This window comes from Azolla caroliniana, unplaced genomic scaffold (genome assembly GCF_043228905.1).
Source record: "Azolla caroliniana isolate FFs.n. ecotype wild unplaced genomic scaffold, voAzoCaro1.0.p SCAF_20, whole genome shotgun sequence".
Classification (NCBI taxonomy): domain Eukaryota; kingdom Viridiplantae; phylum Streptophyta; class Polypodiopsida; order Salviniales; family Salviniaceae; genus Azolla; species Azolla caroliniana.
The window spans coordinates 4469392-4484717 of record NW_028230455.1 but is presented as its reverse complement, the minus strand read 5'-3'; the positions used below and the strand labels follow the sequence as shown (position 1 = coordinate 4484717).

Below are 15326 nucleotides of genomic sequence, written 5' to 3'. Positions count from 1 at the left end.
GACACCAAATAAGACTTCAGGCATAGTCAGATACACTAACTCGGACTTTGCCGACTACCTAGACAACTGAAAGTCAACAACTGGATACTGCTTCAAATTCAGCAATGGAGCAATCTCGTTGAAGTCGAAACTGTAGGAGTGCACGGTCACATCAACAACCGAGGCCGAATATGTAGCCGCATCCGATGCAGTCAAAGAGGCCTTATGGATCAGTCAACTGGCGCATAGGTTTCGACAATCCGACTCTAATTCGGCTCCAGTTGTCTATAGCGACAGTCAAGGTGTTGTCGCTTTGTCCAAAAATATGGTTCATCATAACGCCTCAAAATGTATCAATATTCGATATCACTTCGCTCGAGACAGCTTCATTTCAAGAAAAATCGGCCTCAAGAAAATATCAACGACTGATAATGTAGCAAATGGGATAGTGTCTTTTGACATACAGATTCTGATCTCTTCGGCACTAGATGGGCGCTAGGAAAAATCAGTCCGATTATGTCAAACAATAAGGACGATTTTGGAAAATCGGCTTCGACACTTTTAGAATTCAATTTTTGACAATCGGCATAGCCAATCCGATTTCTGTTTTTCGGCCATTGTCAATTTGGCCTCAAGCCAACTTGTCCGAAAACTATTTGTATAAATTTGTATATTTGCTCATTCTTTTGATTATAGATTTTTGTTGTATATGCCCATTACGGGGGAGTGTCAAATACAGGCTTATAATGGACATATCCACGTTGTCCCATTAGACAGACTACGTTTAGGCCATATATGTAAATATTATAAAGGGTAGTTGCCCTCGTTCGGTTCATATATAAACTGAACTCATAACCTAGTCCAAGTTGCGGTTGAGAGTTGTTGTGCCATATTGTAACTTCTGGAATAATACAATTACACTACTTTGTGCCTCTATGTGTGCCTTTGCCTATTTTGCTCTATCTTGATCTTGTTTCTGCTACAATTGCCTATATATTCTTGTCAATCTGTTCTTGCCGACTTTGGTAACCATCAACTTGAAGATCCTCACCTTAGAGGGTGTTGGTTTTGTTCTGCACTTATGGTCGTGCTTCCAACACTTACCCTTTCAGCTTGGCCGAACATAACGATATATCACAAAGATAGAAACAGAGATGAAGATAAAACAGAATCAGAGATATAAATAGCAATACACAAAGGGATTCAGTATGCACCAAAAACAGAAGACTTACATTCACTTATCAAGAAAAATGGTCCCTCACAACATGCTTTGTGAGCACGTTATATAGAAAGCCCCTAGATTCCTTTCATAAAGGTAGAGGGCTGACATAAGTACATTCGACTCATTCATGGGCACTAAAATCTAGTTGAATTAGATTCTACCTATAACAACATTAGTAAATCAAGTTGAGCTTGGTATCTCAACATTTCTCAACCTGAATTCATCAAGGTGGTGTGTTGTGGTTCCAATCATGGAACCCTTCAACACATCGGATGTGTTACAATGGGGTCCCTCTCTACCCGTTGAGAAAGGCCCTCACCTCAATCCATCGAGATGGTGTGTTGTGGTTCCAATTACAGAACCCCTCAACACATCATGTGTGTTACATATGGGACAGGGAGGGCGTAGCCCCACCCAAATGGCCATCATCGATCTTGGGTTCTTTAACTCTTAACATTATGACTTTCACGTTACTCAGTTGGCTGCGACCACTGTTGTGTAAACCAACCACGAAGCCAAAGGCGGGAGGACTCGAGGGGACTCGAGGGGCAAGTCTAGGAAATACGAAAAACCAAGGGACCCAATTTAAGAAAGTAAGAAAGTAAGTGTGAGGCAATTACATTTCTAAATGAAGCAAATTAAATAATGAACAAGAAAAAGAAAAACAAACAAATGCAAACGGTCTCCCTCCCCGTTGTAACTTGTCGCTCAATCCAAGCCAAGCCAAGCCGAGCAGAGCAGAGCAGAGCAGAGCATTGCTGACGGAAGGAAGGAAGGAAGGAAGGAAGGAAGGAAGGAAGGAAGGGAGAGGTTAGGAGAGGCGGCGTTTCAAGGTTTGAGCGATGGGGAAACGTAAGTCCTCGGCCAAGGCTGCACCGAAAAAGCGGATGGAGAAGCTCTCCACTGTCTTCAGCTGCCCCTTCTGCAACCACGAGAATAGCGTGGAGTGCCGCATGTAAGTCACCTACCTCTGCCTCTGCCTCTTATATCAATCCTTTCCTTTATCTACTACATTTTTTTGTATGTATATGTTTTCCATATCAATCCTTTCCTTTATCTACATTTTGTTGTATATGTTTTCCAATGTTAGGTTTTCGTTGTTTTTTTTCGTCGATGCAAGCGTTTTACTGGTACATTTAAATCTGTTGTTTTCTGTCAACAATTTCTGTACTTATATTTTCAGATGGTTTTGTATGAGACAATTTGGTTTTGTAGGGTGTGTTGGTTTTAATTGTGTTCCTTTATGGGCAATTGAAAGACAAGGAAAATGATGGTGTGCTGTTGTATATGTAGGGCCATTTTCATTGCTAGTCTAAGATAGTACTGCTGGTAGTCGCATGCATGCATGTATACGTTTTGTATGGTACAAAGTTTGAGGTTCCTTTGAGGAACAGAATATATATATATATATATCTTGTGAATCATTCAGTCTTTGAGGTTTTGGTGACTGTGTGAAGATGGAATTTATATTGCAGCATGATAATGAGATTCCTAACTTCAATGACATTATATCGAGGATATCACCATGCATTATGTTTGAAGTATATATCTTGGCATAATTGTGTATTGTTCATGGTATCCTTTTTATATAGGAATGATGTAAGCCATGCAAAGAAGGTAGTTCTCCTTGACGTGAAGTTCAGTACCATGGGCCATATATGGTTCTCTGGAGAATTCTTAGCTTGTCCTCTCTCTCTCTCTCTCACTCAGTTACTTGCAGATACACCCTCGATTTGTAAGCTCACAGACTGCAAAGGGACATTGAAACTCTGTTTCCTGAGCACACTATGAAGGGAAGTTTCCCCAGTGAAGAGAAATCATGATAGTTTTGTAACATTTATTAAATGTTTTTCTGTCTTACTGGATTTCCTCTGATTTTTTTCACGTTTTTCACTTCTTTATAGTGATCCCCTTCCCTTGCAGTAATTCTTCTATGAGATGTTGAAGAAGGATGTGAATCCTGATTTATGGATGTATAACATGTGTAACACATGGAATCAACTTTTTTTACTCAATGTAATGTAACACATGATTGGAAACTTTTTCCCCTCATTTCATCTTTCTATTTCCAAATTTGGTGGGGAACCATGCATGGTCTACATTGTGTTGAATTCCTTCTTTAAATGTTGGTGTTGCCCTATATCACAACAGGGACAGGAAGAATGGAATTGGTGAAGTCAGCTGCAGGATATGCCAAGAGCACTACACAGCTCCAATTGATAGTAAGCATTTTCTTAATATTGTTGTGTTTTAGTTTTTGGCCATCTTTGTGTGAGAACTTAGGAGGGATTGGTGTGCTGACATTACCTTGTTATCCTTTGCAGCCTTAAGTGAACCAATTGATGTGTAAGTCTCTCTCTCTCTCTCTCTCTCTCTCTCTCTCTCTCTCTCTCTCTCTCTCTCTCTCTCTCTCTCGGGTGATAGTTTTATGGGAGGGAACCTGGGATTTTTTTTATTTCCCCAATACCCTTGACTTTGTTGTTAATTCCCTGAATCCACCTGAGTTTTGCAATATCTCAAATGCCCATAATAATTCGTTTTTTCCCCATATGGCTTCTCTCAATGCTTCTCAGGCAATTACATGGACATTTGCTGCCATTTTCTTTCTATTTTTGGCAATTCTCAGTGAATCTCCTTTCTCTGTTTTGGGAGCTGACCTGGGGAATTCGGGGAAATAAGAAAATGCAGGGACTAATGAATTTTCATCTTTTGTGTTAGCAACATTTCCAGTCATATGCATTAGGATTCTATAGTTAGTAATGAGTTAGGGACCAAAGGCTGTATAGTGCCAAAACACATTTCGTACAGAATCCAATTCTCTAACACAACAAAAAAAATTTGAATATTTTGATTCAGTTTTGAGGTCTCAGTTTCTTTGAACAGGTACAGTGATTGGATAGATGAGTGTGAAAGGGCAAATGCAGCTGAGTAGGCATGGCCTTGGTCACATATTTATGTACATTGTAATATGTCTCTAGCGCGTTATGGCAAGATGAATAGACATCTATCTAATCTATTTATCGATTACTAGTTCAATGAGGTTTTTATGGGAAGATGAATAGACATCTAGCTAGTCTATTTATTGATTACTAGTTCAATGAGGTTTTCCAAGCATTAAGCAAATCAATGTGATGAGATTCTGGCTGTTAGTAGTCTAATAGGAAATTATATAATTATGGAATATAAGAAACTTAAAACAGGAGGTAATATATAAGCATCGTCATGGTTCTCGAATTCATGAATCAATCTTGCTTCGCCATGTAATGCAAGTATTATGATTTCTTCCATGTTCACTAGATGATATAGGCATAGCCCTATGTAGTGTTTTATGTAAATTGTTGTGCATTTGATTGGTAAGCTAATTGTGGCTGTTTTGGACAAAAAATCGAGGTGCATATTTAGTCTCCCAATGATGCTACTTTTCTTCTGTCAACATGATTGACCAATGTTCTTTTGTTGTGTCTATTGTGTTGTTTTATTAAACTTGGATGGAAGCAACTCAAAGCAAATAATAATATATGGCTGATGAATAAATGGAAAATGTTTTAGAATTCTTGTGGCTGTTCATGAGTGGAGATGATTAAGTATATGCCATGGTTATAATTGCACATGCACCTTATAACCAGATTGAGCTACATCAACCAACATGACTCTTATACACTAAAAGAATGTGTTGTATAGCTCTACTGACAATGTAAATCCAATGTTTTCCCTTGGTGGTGGTTTTCTCCAAGAATGATGGTCTAAGGTCAACTAAAATTAGGACTTTGGGATTTCGTGAGGGAGGGGACATTGGTGCAAGCACAAAAGCTTACAACATTAGATTAGCTCTTGTATAACGTAGCATCTAGTCACAGTGTCCAATTATATATACTTCAATTAGGATTTTATGTTGTGGCCATGGTTCATTCTAGCGTGACATGCAATCCAAAAATCTGATGTTCATTTACCTTTGACTTGTACATTTTGGCATCCCTATTTATAAGATTAGCAAACTTGTTTCCATACTAATTGCTCTAGATTATAAAGTAGATGGCGCTAATTGTATGTTCTCATTATGTATATAATGTTAAACTTTCATGTAAATAGGGGCTCAAGTGATCAAGTATATGAATGTCGATCGATGTGGTATCTAGTAGTGGTAGGCTGTAGCTATGCTTCCAACTATGGTTAATAATCAGTCATAGTCAGATCCTACCTAGTTTTTGTAGCAATATAAAGGTCAATTTCAAATCAGAATTGTACTTTAGTAGATTATAAACTTTACTCTCTCATTGGGGCAAATAGCCAAGGTTGAGGATTTTAGATAGTTAGCAAATTAAACTTGGAAATTGCCCAAGTAGGATATTGCACATTTTGGAAATCTGTCCCTCCCCCCTTCCTTGGAATTCGTTTTAGCTATTTACCAAATACCCTCGGTTTTCGAACAATTATATGTTACTGTTATTTATTGAAGTGCAAGGTGTTTTACATATTTTTTCTGATATGATCTGGGCCCCTATAGTTTTAAAAGTACCAAAATATACATTTATGTCCCTTTCATGAAGAGGAGTTTAAACATTGATTTATATGACCAACATATTTTAACATGATTTCGATCACTTTTTATTTCTGTAAACATTGCCACTATGTTTGCATTTCCTAAATGGGAGTGAAGTATAATCATCCTTGTATTCTAGAAAAGTAGAGTAAGCAAGTTTTTTATTGTCTTATCTGTCCATAGGTTTTCGTACATTGTGTATGGATTCTTGTGCTCAAGGTATTCACTATCCATAGATATTTTTATGATTTTATCTCATGCATTATTTAAAGCTTGTAATTCTTTAGATGTACTCGTATCTTTTGGCTTCTAGTAAAACAAATAAGTACAACCCTTCAAGTGGTCGAGATGAACCTTTACAAGTCAATTAAGAACACGTAGTTCAAAAAGCTATTTTAAAACCATTTAATTGTATAATCTTCTACTTGACTTGTACTTAGTGTTGTTTTGTAAGCAATGCCTAAGATAGGCCCCATAGTTTTTCTGCCATTAGATTTTGTGAACAATGAAACCGTAACACCATATTTTTAGGTGAAATATACGTCAACTGATGGAAGTACTAAATGAGAAAGGATATAAATCCAAATCTTACTTAAACCTTCGAGACACACATACTTGCTGTCACACTTAAAAAATTAAAGAATAGATAGCCGAAATTAGATTTCTTTATATTGGGAATTAATCATGACAATCGTTTTGTTAACATTAAGACCTTGGCTTTTCAATCTCATTATTTTGGAGTACTTGGCTCCAAGCTTGCTTGTGTTTTCTGCTTCTCTCATAAACACCAAGATAAAAAAGGCACACAGAGATGAAGTAAACTCCACACTTGATTGTGTGTTCCTTTTGTCAAAGGCACCAACCAAAGAGTGCACACATACTAACCTACATAACATCCGCAAGCACATACATGCATAAAACCAAATATGATCCTCACTATTTCATTGATTTGTGCCTCACTTATTTCATCATTCATTTGTCTTGTATTAGGTGGTGCAATTTTGCGAGCTTAATAGCCAATGACATGGAGAGTCACAATTAAAGTGGCAATATACTATACTATAGCCAACAAGAATCCAAGAAATATGCGATACATGAGTATCTATCTATCGATATCTATATCCATATATGTATGTTACATGTAGATAGATTGTCCAAAACGCCATTTGACTAAACCTGTCCACACAACAAGTCGACCATAAATCATTACCATATTGACATTAAAAGACACTCCCAATTATGCCATTATGTATTAGAATATGTGGAAAAGCAAGGATTTCAAGCATACAAAACAATAATGTGTGATCTAAATGGTCGTATGAGATGAAATCCCAAACATTCATTATCAAAAATCGAGGACATTGCCATAAAACATTTCCAAAATGGAGGTTAAATATGCTACTTGTAATATGTTGGGGAAATCACACAAGTTGGTTTAACCCCTCCCTTTAGTAGCAAGACCATTACAGAGAAATCATTCATTGCAATCACTTTTTACCACACACGAGAGTGCGGTGAACGATGCACATTGATCTCAATTGTTTGCGTGACAGGGCAGAGATTCAAGAACATAAACAAACCAAAAGTGATCGTGAATGAATCCTCCAAGCTTGCATTTACTCCAATTGAAACATTTGGAAAATGTGGTTCACTAATATGTTCACATTGTCCATGTGTAAATTCCTGAAACAAGTACATATTGCGAACATGGACGGACGCACCCATATGTTTGAACGAAAGTGAACATCTTTGAAGACATCCTTGCTCCATTGAGTACATGTGTGCACATAAAATATATACGCGCATGAAGAACAATGTACAAAAGAGAAACATTCACCTATGGTAGCTATGACAAACATGGGGGAGGTACGGATGTCTTGAATAAAAGGATTGCAAGCTTCCCAATGGAGAAGTAGATGGAGGAGCCTATTGTGTGGGTTACATAGGATCCATAGCTATACCCCACAATGCAATGCCAGACATAGCCGTGCTTATCGTCGAAGCCCTGCAAAGCGAGACATGATTTTAACATTAGTCCTTTAGGAAGAAATCCTTAACTTTGGACGCATAAATGAAAACTTGAACCACCATGAACATATATACATATATATAGACAGATCGCTTTATCGCCTCATGATCATTAAATATGGATCTGAACTCTCAAAGTGTTTGGAGGATCTACCGACGTGAATTCACGGTTTTAGGCTATGTGTGATAGCTGACTGGATCGAGAATATGACACTACTGCAAGGACATCAAAAGCACATACACACACACACACACACACACACACACACGGAGTTGAACCTTTGAAACAATATGTACATATGTATACGGCCGGCCTACTACTTGAAAACAACACAGCTAAAACACAAAGGGGTTGTTGTTGACCTTCCAATCTTAGAGGCGGGGTCCCACTAAACGGAAGAAGCAAGCAAGCAAGCAACCAAACCTAACCTGTTTTAGGGCTCTTGCAGTCTCCATGAGGCTCAAGCTATTCCCCTGCCTCTCCAACACCTCTTTGGTGAGCTCAATGGCATGCAACTGCAAGCTCATGGGCATGTCGGAGCTCCGAATCCTCACATACAAACCTGACCCGACGTCCTCGTTTTCCATTGGGGAAGAGGAAGAGCTTCTTAGGTCAAGTAGCTTCAGGTCATCAATGCCTCTCTTCACATGATGATCATGATCACTGCCGACGCAGGAAGAAGGGATGGCATGGAATAATGGCGGTGGGTTGTGAGAAATATCTTGCTGGAGGGAATTCACTTGAGGAGGAGGAGGAGGAGGAGGATGATGGCCCGCCTTATAATTGTGGTGCTCTGTTTGAATGAGCGCCGGCGTCCACAGAAGAGATAGCGATGTTGGTGTGTCCATTATTATTCGTTGATGATGCTCCTCCTCCTCCTCCTCCTCCTCCTCTTCCTTTTCCTCCTCCTGCTGTTGCTGGTGTGCGGCTGAATCTACACTCTTTCGGGCCATTGTGGTGGTGCCCGAGAAGCCACCGCCATGGTTTCTGCTTCTGCTTCTGCTGCTGCTGTTGCTTCTCCTCTGCCGCCGGCAACACGAGCAATAGCCCAGATTTGCAGAGAGCGACGTTAATTTCCCGACTTTGCTGCTGTTGTGGGCATTAGTTACAATAGAAGTAGTAGTAGTAGTAGTAGTATGTCCCCGTGCTTCTGCTGGAGATGGAGATGGAGATGGAGATGGAGATGGAGAGGAGAGGCCAACTTTAGAGATGTAAGTAGGAGATATTACAGTGGTCGTTCGAAGATGATGATGATCATCGTCGTCGTCGTCGATTACACTACTACTTCTACTACTGCTACTGCTGCTGCTACTACCACCACCACTAGTACTACAGCAATCTCTTCTTCTTCTTATTATTCTTCTTCTAGTTGTTGTTGTTGTTGTTGTTACACCACCCACATCCACACCCACACCCACACCCACACCCACACCCACAGTTGGTGTAGTTGTTGTTGTTGTTGTTGTGGTGGTGGTGGTGGGCATCATCATCATCATGATGGTGTGGGATTTCCTTTCCTCTTCCCACCCCATGCCTTCCCAATATGCCCTGTCTTTCAGTGTCATCACGATGAATGATAGATAATACAGATCAATTACTCAGACTGGGAATAATTTCAGGACTGATGACACCACCATACACAACATATACATGATGATACCCACTCCTTCATCATCTGAAACTCATCACATATTACTTACTTACATACATACATACATACATGCATACATAGCTGCTGCATTAAACCAACCCAAGCTGCCCTTCCCAATGTTTCAAATCACCAGTAGGATGCCCGCCCATCCATCCATTCACTGTGTACTTCCTTACTTACTTACCACACACCAAAACAATTAACGAAAGCTACTTGGAAGAAGCTTTCACAAGGAAGGAACCCAGCAAGTCCTTCGCGAGTCTGGCTGAAGTTAGAAAGGAAAACGCGGCAGCAAGAGTTGAAGCTACACGCTAAGTAATCTTAAAAACACAATAAATGATTCGAAGAAGAAAAGGTGTTTGGAACATTCCAGAACGTTCTAGAAACAAGATGCCCAAAATTTCAAAGGACAGGACAGGCAGGACTTCTTCCTTCCTTCTCCTTCTCGTGTGTGTGTGTGTGTGTGTGCGGGCGGACTAAGGACACAGCCTGTCTGTTTGTCTGTCTGCCTGCCTGCCTGCTTGCTTGTCTGTCTGTCATCATTCATCTATCTATGTATGCATCTATCTAATTCCTCCTCTGTTTCTGCTTCTTTGCTGCTGCTTCGTCTCTTAGAAAGTGCGTGATTGATTGATTGATGGGTTGATTGATTGGATATGAACGAACGAATGAATGGGTGGATGGATATTCAAGAAAGAAGGAAGGAAAGAGGTTCTGATTCCTGAATATGTAGGTAGGTAGGTATGTATGTATGTATGTACATATGTATGTATATGCCTACCCTACTACCACCACCTCTACTTCATGTATGTAAGTAATAATGTCTGTATTACAGTACCAGTAGTTAGTACCTTCTACTTGTAGGTACTACAATAGTAGTAGTAGTAGTAGTAGTAGTTTACTACTTAGAAGTTAGTACTCCCTCCTCTTCTCCCTTTCTTTCATTCATTCATTCTATCATTATGAATTAAGTGAAATGATGGATGTGTTTTATTACTACTACTTTTTAAATGCTTTCCTTTTCATTCTTTCCTTCTTTCTTTCTTTTGGTTGGGGGGGCGGGAGGCTGGCTGGGGTGCAGGTTCGAATCTTGAATTTGCAATCAATACACACAGACACACACTAAATAATTACAATGTTAATACAAAACTCTGTTCATTGGAAGATGTGTATGTGTCTGTGAGAGAGAGAGCGAAAAGCTTAGACTTTTAGTTTTAGTTTTTACTTTAAAAAGCTTTGCTGTGCTTTTACTGCTTCGATTTTATTACATACATAATGAATGCCTTGGAACATGCATATTCTCTCTCTCTCTCTCTCTCTCTCTCTCTAAGTCAGCCATCATCAGTCTCTTCTCTCTCTCTCTCTCTCTCTCTCTCTCTCTCTGTGCAGGGAAGAAGAAGGAGGAGGAGGAGGAGGAGGAGGAGGAGGAGGAAGGAAGGCATTTACTGCTCTTGCTACTTTACTACTCTACTCCTATTCCTACTGCGCTTGCAAATTTCCATTTGTTGCTGCAGGTGATTATCATAGAAAACACCCCAAAACGATTATATATTATTATTATGGTAAGAGGCAATGTCACATTACATTCATGTACATATTATAAATGTATACATACATATATACATGTATATATATATTATTACAGATGGGATGGACTTGTAAGTTGTAGGATAGTAGGGGTTTATAATGTGAAGTTGAACAACATGTGTGGAAAGAGGGGGGGCGGCATTCATACCTTTCACCTACACCTTCCCTCCCTTTGCCTTCCTTCTTGCAACAAGGAAATAGTCACACTCTCATTCCTAACTCTTACCAAAACGATAGATAATGATGGCTCCCAAAATGATAATGATGGCTTGCAAATGATGATGATGATAGATGAACCCTTGAACGAAGACTCAAGAGCCCCACAACATCTCCTCTTAATCTCCTTCAAGAAGTCAAATGCCATGTTGAAGTGCGCGGACACACACACACACACACAATCTATATATTTATACGCACACCTATGTGTGTGTGTGTGTGTGTGTATGTATGCATGCCTGCATGCACATACGAATGTATGTATGTATGTATGTATGTATGTATGTATGTATGTAGGGTGGGATTCTAAATGTCATGCCAACACAAGAAGGAAATCCATTTTAACATTGGCATCAAGCAATACTCCAACTAAAAGCTTTTTTAGTTCAAATTTCATTGTAGGAGAAAAGTAAGAAGAGTGTGCCATCTGGTCAAAGTCACAAACATGATCAAACTACTCGAGTTATCTTTGTTGTATAAACTGTTGGGTTGATTTCCAATTTTTAGTTTGCGACACTCTTTGAAATATGTCATGCATGATGTGAGGAAACATCAACATATAAGCATTTGCACAATGCTTCAAGACATGCAATTCCATCCCAACGCCATCATGTTTGATGGGAGAAACCTTAATCTCAATGTTGTTGTAGAGCCTTACCTAGTTGGGCATTCTCTCAAATGAAAATTATCAATACTTATCATAAAGCCATTTTTTCAAGAGAAAATTTGATATCATCAATGAAACATCAAACCCATTGCTTGAGACTTGAAGCCACAACATCATTCATCATATTCATAAATTAGAATTATCGAAAACAGATAAGGTTGCTTTGTCGGATCCTATAATCAATATTGAATCCTGGGTGAAGAGATTGAGGGGGACCCGAGCCTTAAACGACATCCCATACCACCACTATGGCTTCGAGTCATACTTGGTACTATCGCACACTCGTCACAAGAGTATGATCACCACAAGATCACATTCTCAAACGTAGTCGAATAATGTGTCAAAAGAGGATGGCTAGGCCTCATATTTATAGCTAGACCTAAGGCCTCCTAGCAAGTTCACACTTGGCCTCTAAGGGTTGTCTCAATCCCTAGGATTGTTTAGTGCTTGGATTACATCAGTCTTGGTTATGAAGAAGAGAGCATCAACAAGGACATCTTACAACTAAAGGACCACGAAGAGAGAGTAGTAAGAACCAATCAAGGGGGGGGACAAGTCAATAGACAATCAAGTGTGAAAGGATCACCTTCATCTCACTACACTCCTTGTGCCCCCCATACCTCCATGCTTCCCCTAAAACCCCCCCCTACATACATTCCTTCATCAGGTTCAAGATTCTCTACAACCTAGCTACTTTCTTCTCCTCTTCTTCTCGTGCCTTTGTCGTGATGCAGTGTGCTCACACGAAGAAAAACATCAAACTCTAGGTTTATGAAAGGGTTGAAGGTTAGGATTGTTGGACTAAAAGTCCTACTCTGACCGACCGTGGTATCTCTAATCAAGCAACCCACTCATGTATAAATAGGTGGTACTTCCTCCTTGTGAAGATGATGATGCAGAATAATATAACGTCTCTCTTTGCCAAAATAGTCTGTGTATTCTCTATGTACATTCTCTGTTTGTAACTAACTGCAAGAACAAGGACACACCACACAACCTCACTCTTACTCTACACTTGCTGGTTCCTTATCAAGATCAATATACATATTCTACATAAGTTCACCTAGTCGACTACAATCGACCAACCGAGTACACAACAATAGTCAACTAGGCCCTACGAGTCTCAACAAGTGGTATCAGAGCGATCTTGGAACCAGGTAGCGCTGGTATAAGAAGAGGTAGAAGACTGAAGGAAAGGACAAGGCCAAACAAAGACCTCTAGAAGAACAATGGACTCAACATTTGGTATAGGTTGTGAGATTAGAAAGTTCGACGATAAAAACTTTGCCTAATGGATGGAGATGATGCAGTATGTACTGATCATCAAACGATAGATCAAAGTGATCAGGTGATGACAATTATAGAATGGCAGTCGCTTGACAAGATTGCAAGATTGACAATCAGAATGCAGTTGGCCGAAAACGTCTACTTCAGCATGACTAAAGAGACGACTGTATTCACGATATGGGAGAAGCTTCAAATGATATATGAAAAGAAGTCGAGCTCATCAAAACTCATCTTGATTCGGCAATTATTCAATATGAAGATGAGGTACATGAGGTAGATGGATCCAGCAACCTCCCATATCAACACCTTCAGCTGGGTGTTAACAGAAATCTCCGCGCAAGGCTTGAACTTCAAAGAAGAAGTTAATGCACTTGCACTCCTTTCAAGCCTCTCCATGAGCTGGGAAGTCTTCTATACAACCGTCACCAACATTTTGTCAAAGCTAATGTTAGTTGGGGTAGTGTTGTCCAAAGAGCTTCAAAGAAATTTTATGGGACTCACCATCGATGACAATACCAAAGCACACTTCTCTAGGGGAATGGCTCAAAGGACCGGTTGTGATCAAAGTAGGCTGAGAAGGAGAAACGACTAACCGCGGTTGAAGTCGAGAAGTGGAACGTTGAACGCCTACTGCACACATTGTAGAAAGGTTGGCTACAATTTTCTCGACTGCTGGTTGTTGAACAAAAAAGGAAGAAGTCAAAGGTTTGAGTGGAACAGAGGCTCTTCCGACTTGGACCAATCATCAGTCAACAACCATATTCACATTGTCAAATCCTGGTTGGGAGAAGTCCTTTCGTTAGAAGATACGTCAACCAAAGAGATCCTGTATAGTGCAGAAGATGCAAAGACATGGTTGCTTGATTTGGGCGCCACCTTCCACGTGACCCCCCACAGAAAATAGTTTTTGGATTATTCAATCAGTGTCGGCTCGGCCTGAATCGGCAATGCGCAGGACTGCCGAATCGTTGGAATAGGTGAAATACCCATTTGATCGCCGAATGAAAATAGCACCAGGTCCGGCATGTACCCGATCAGAAGAGGATTCTTATCTTCATCAGCATGTTGGCCGAAGACGGGACAAGAAGGCACTTAGTGAGTCATCATGACAAATCTCAAAAGGAAATCTGCACATTGGCCATGGTGTGAAGTACAATAACTTGTATCCAATCACAGTGATCAGTCGGGAGGGATCACTAAACGTAGCCAAAATGCAAACATCGTCACTATGGCATGGATGACTCGGAAACATGTCACAAAATGCGCTCGAAAGACTTTCGGCACTTGGCTACATCCCAAAGCTTAGACATGAAGAGTCCTATTGTGATCACTATCAATACAAGAAAATTGTTGAGAAACTAGTCCCTCCAGATGGGATCCGGATGAGAACCAAACAAGCCAGGTCAGACGAGTCAAAGGAAGGAATCGGATTGGATGGATCCGAAAGGTATCCGACCGAACATATTAGTAAATATGTTCCGAAGTGATTGTTGAGGTCATATTTGTAAATAGCCCCAAAGTTATATAAGCATAAATATAACTAGGGCAATAATTGTGTTATGGGTTGTAGTAGTTATCGTGTGTTGTAGAGAGAGAGAGAGAGAGAGAGAGAGAGAGAGAAAGCATTTCTGTTGTAACCGCTAGTTTGTGAAGATAGAGCTCGAGGTCGTTGCCTCAGAGTCTCACATTGTAGTACCTCTCGCCATAGTGATCCTGTTTGGAGTTTAAGAACTCCCGTAGTTTTGTCTCTCGAGGTTTTCCACATTAATATCTAGTGTCGTCTCTTTTACCTTGTGAAGTGTATTGTTACTTTATGTTTAATCTTCCATTTGTATTGTGAAACTCGATTGTGGCTGAGTATGATTCTCAACAATTTGGTATCAAAGCTTGTGTTCTAAGCTTCAAGCAAAGAAAGAGAATGGAAGAGTCATTTGGTGGCATGTTCAAGCTCACCGGCTCCAACTATCCACTGTCGAAGATCTCTGGTTGCCGGTACAATTTGAAGACAAAAGACTAGACAAGATCGATGCCACAACCTGGGAAGTAATGCATATGAAGATGACGACATACATAAGATGCTTCATCAATATGAGCATGTACAATAACTTCAATGAAGAGAATAAGGCCCATGTACTTTGGGAGAGGATT

At 39.9% G+C, this 15326-nt stretch overlaps 2 protein-coding genes across 2 annotated transcripts; one reads left to right on the top strand and one right to left on the bottom strand.

Moving 5' to 3' along the window:
• The first annotated feature begins 1921 nt into the window (after window positions 1-1921).
• Window positions 1922-4502, top strand: LOC147850835 (transcription elongation factor 1 homolog). The gene is made up of 5 exons (XM_087335428.1): window positions 1922-2156; window positions 3353-3423; window positions 3526-3547; window positions 4085-4241; window positions 4304-4502. The coding sequence occupies exons 1-4, from the start codon at window positions 2044-2046 to the stop codon at window positions 4131-4133; spliced, it is 255 nt and encodes an 84-aa protein (XP_087191554.1). The 5' UTR covers window positions 1922-2043; the 3' UTR covers window positions 4134-4241; window positions 4304-4502.
• Window positions 4503-6982: 2480 nt separating this feature from the next.
• On the bottom strand, window positions 6983-9956 carry LOC147850834 (uncharacterized). The gene is made up of 2 exons (XM_087335779.1): window positions 8199-9956; window positions 6983-7746 (listed from the first exon to the last, which is right to left on the bottom strand). The coding sequence occupies exons 1-2, from the start codon at window positions 9333-9335 to the stop codon at window positions 7588-7590; spliced, it is 1296 nt and encodes a 431-aa protein (XP_087191905.1). The 5' UTR covers window positions 9336-9956; the 3' UTR covers window positions 6983-7587.
• Window positions 9957-15326: the final 5370 nt, after the last annotated feature.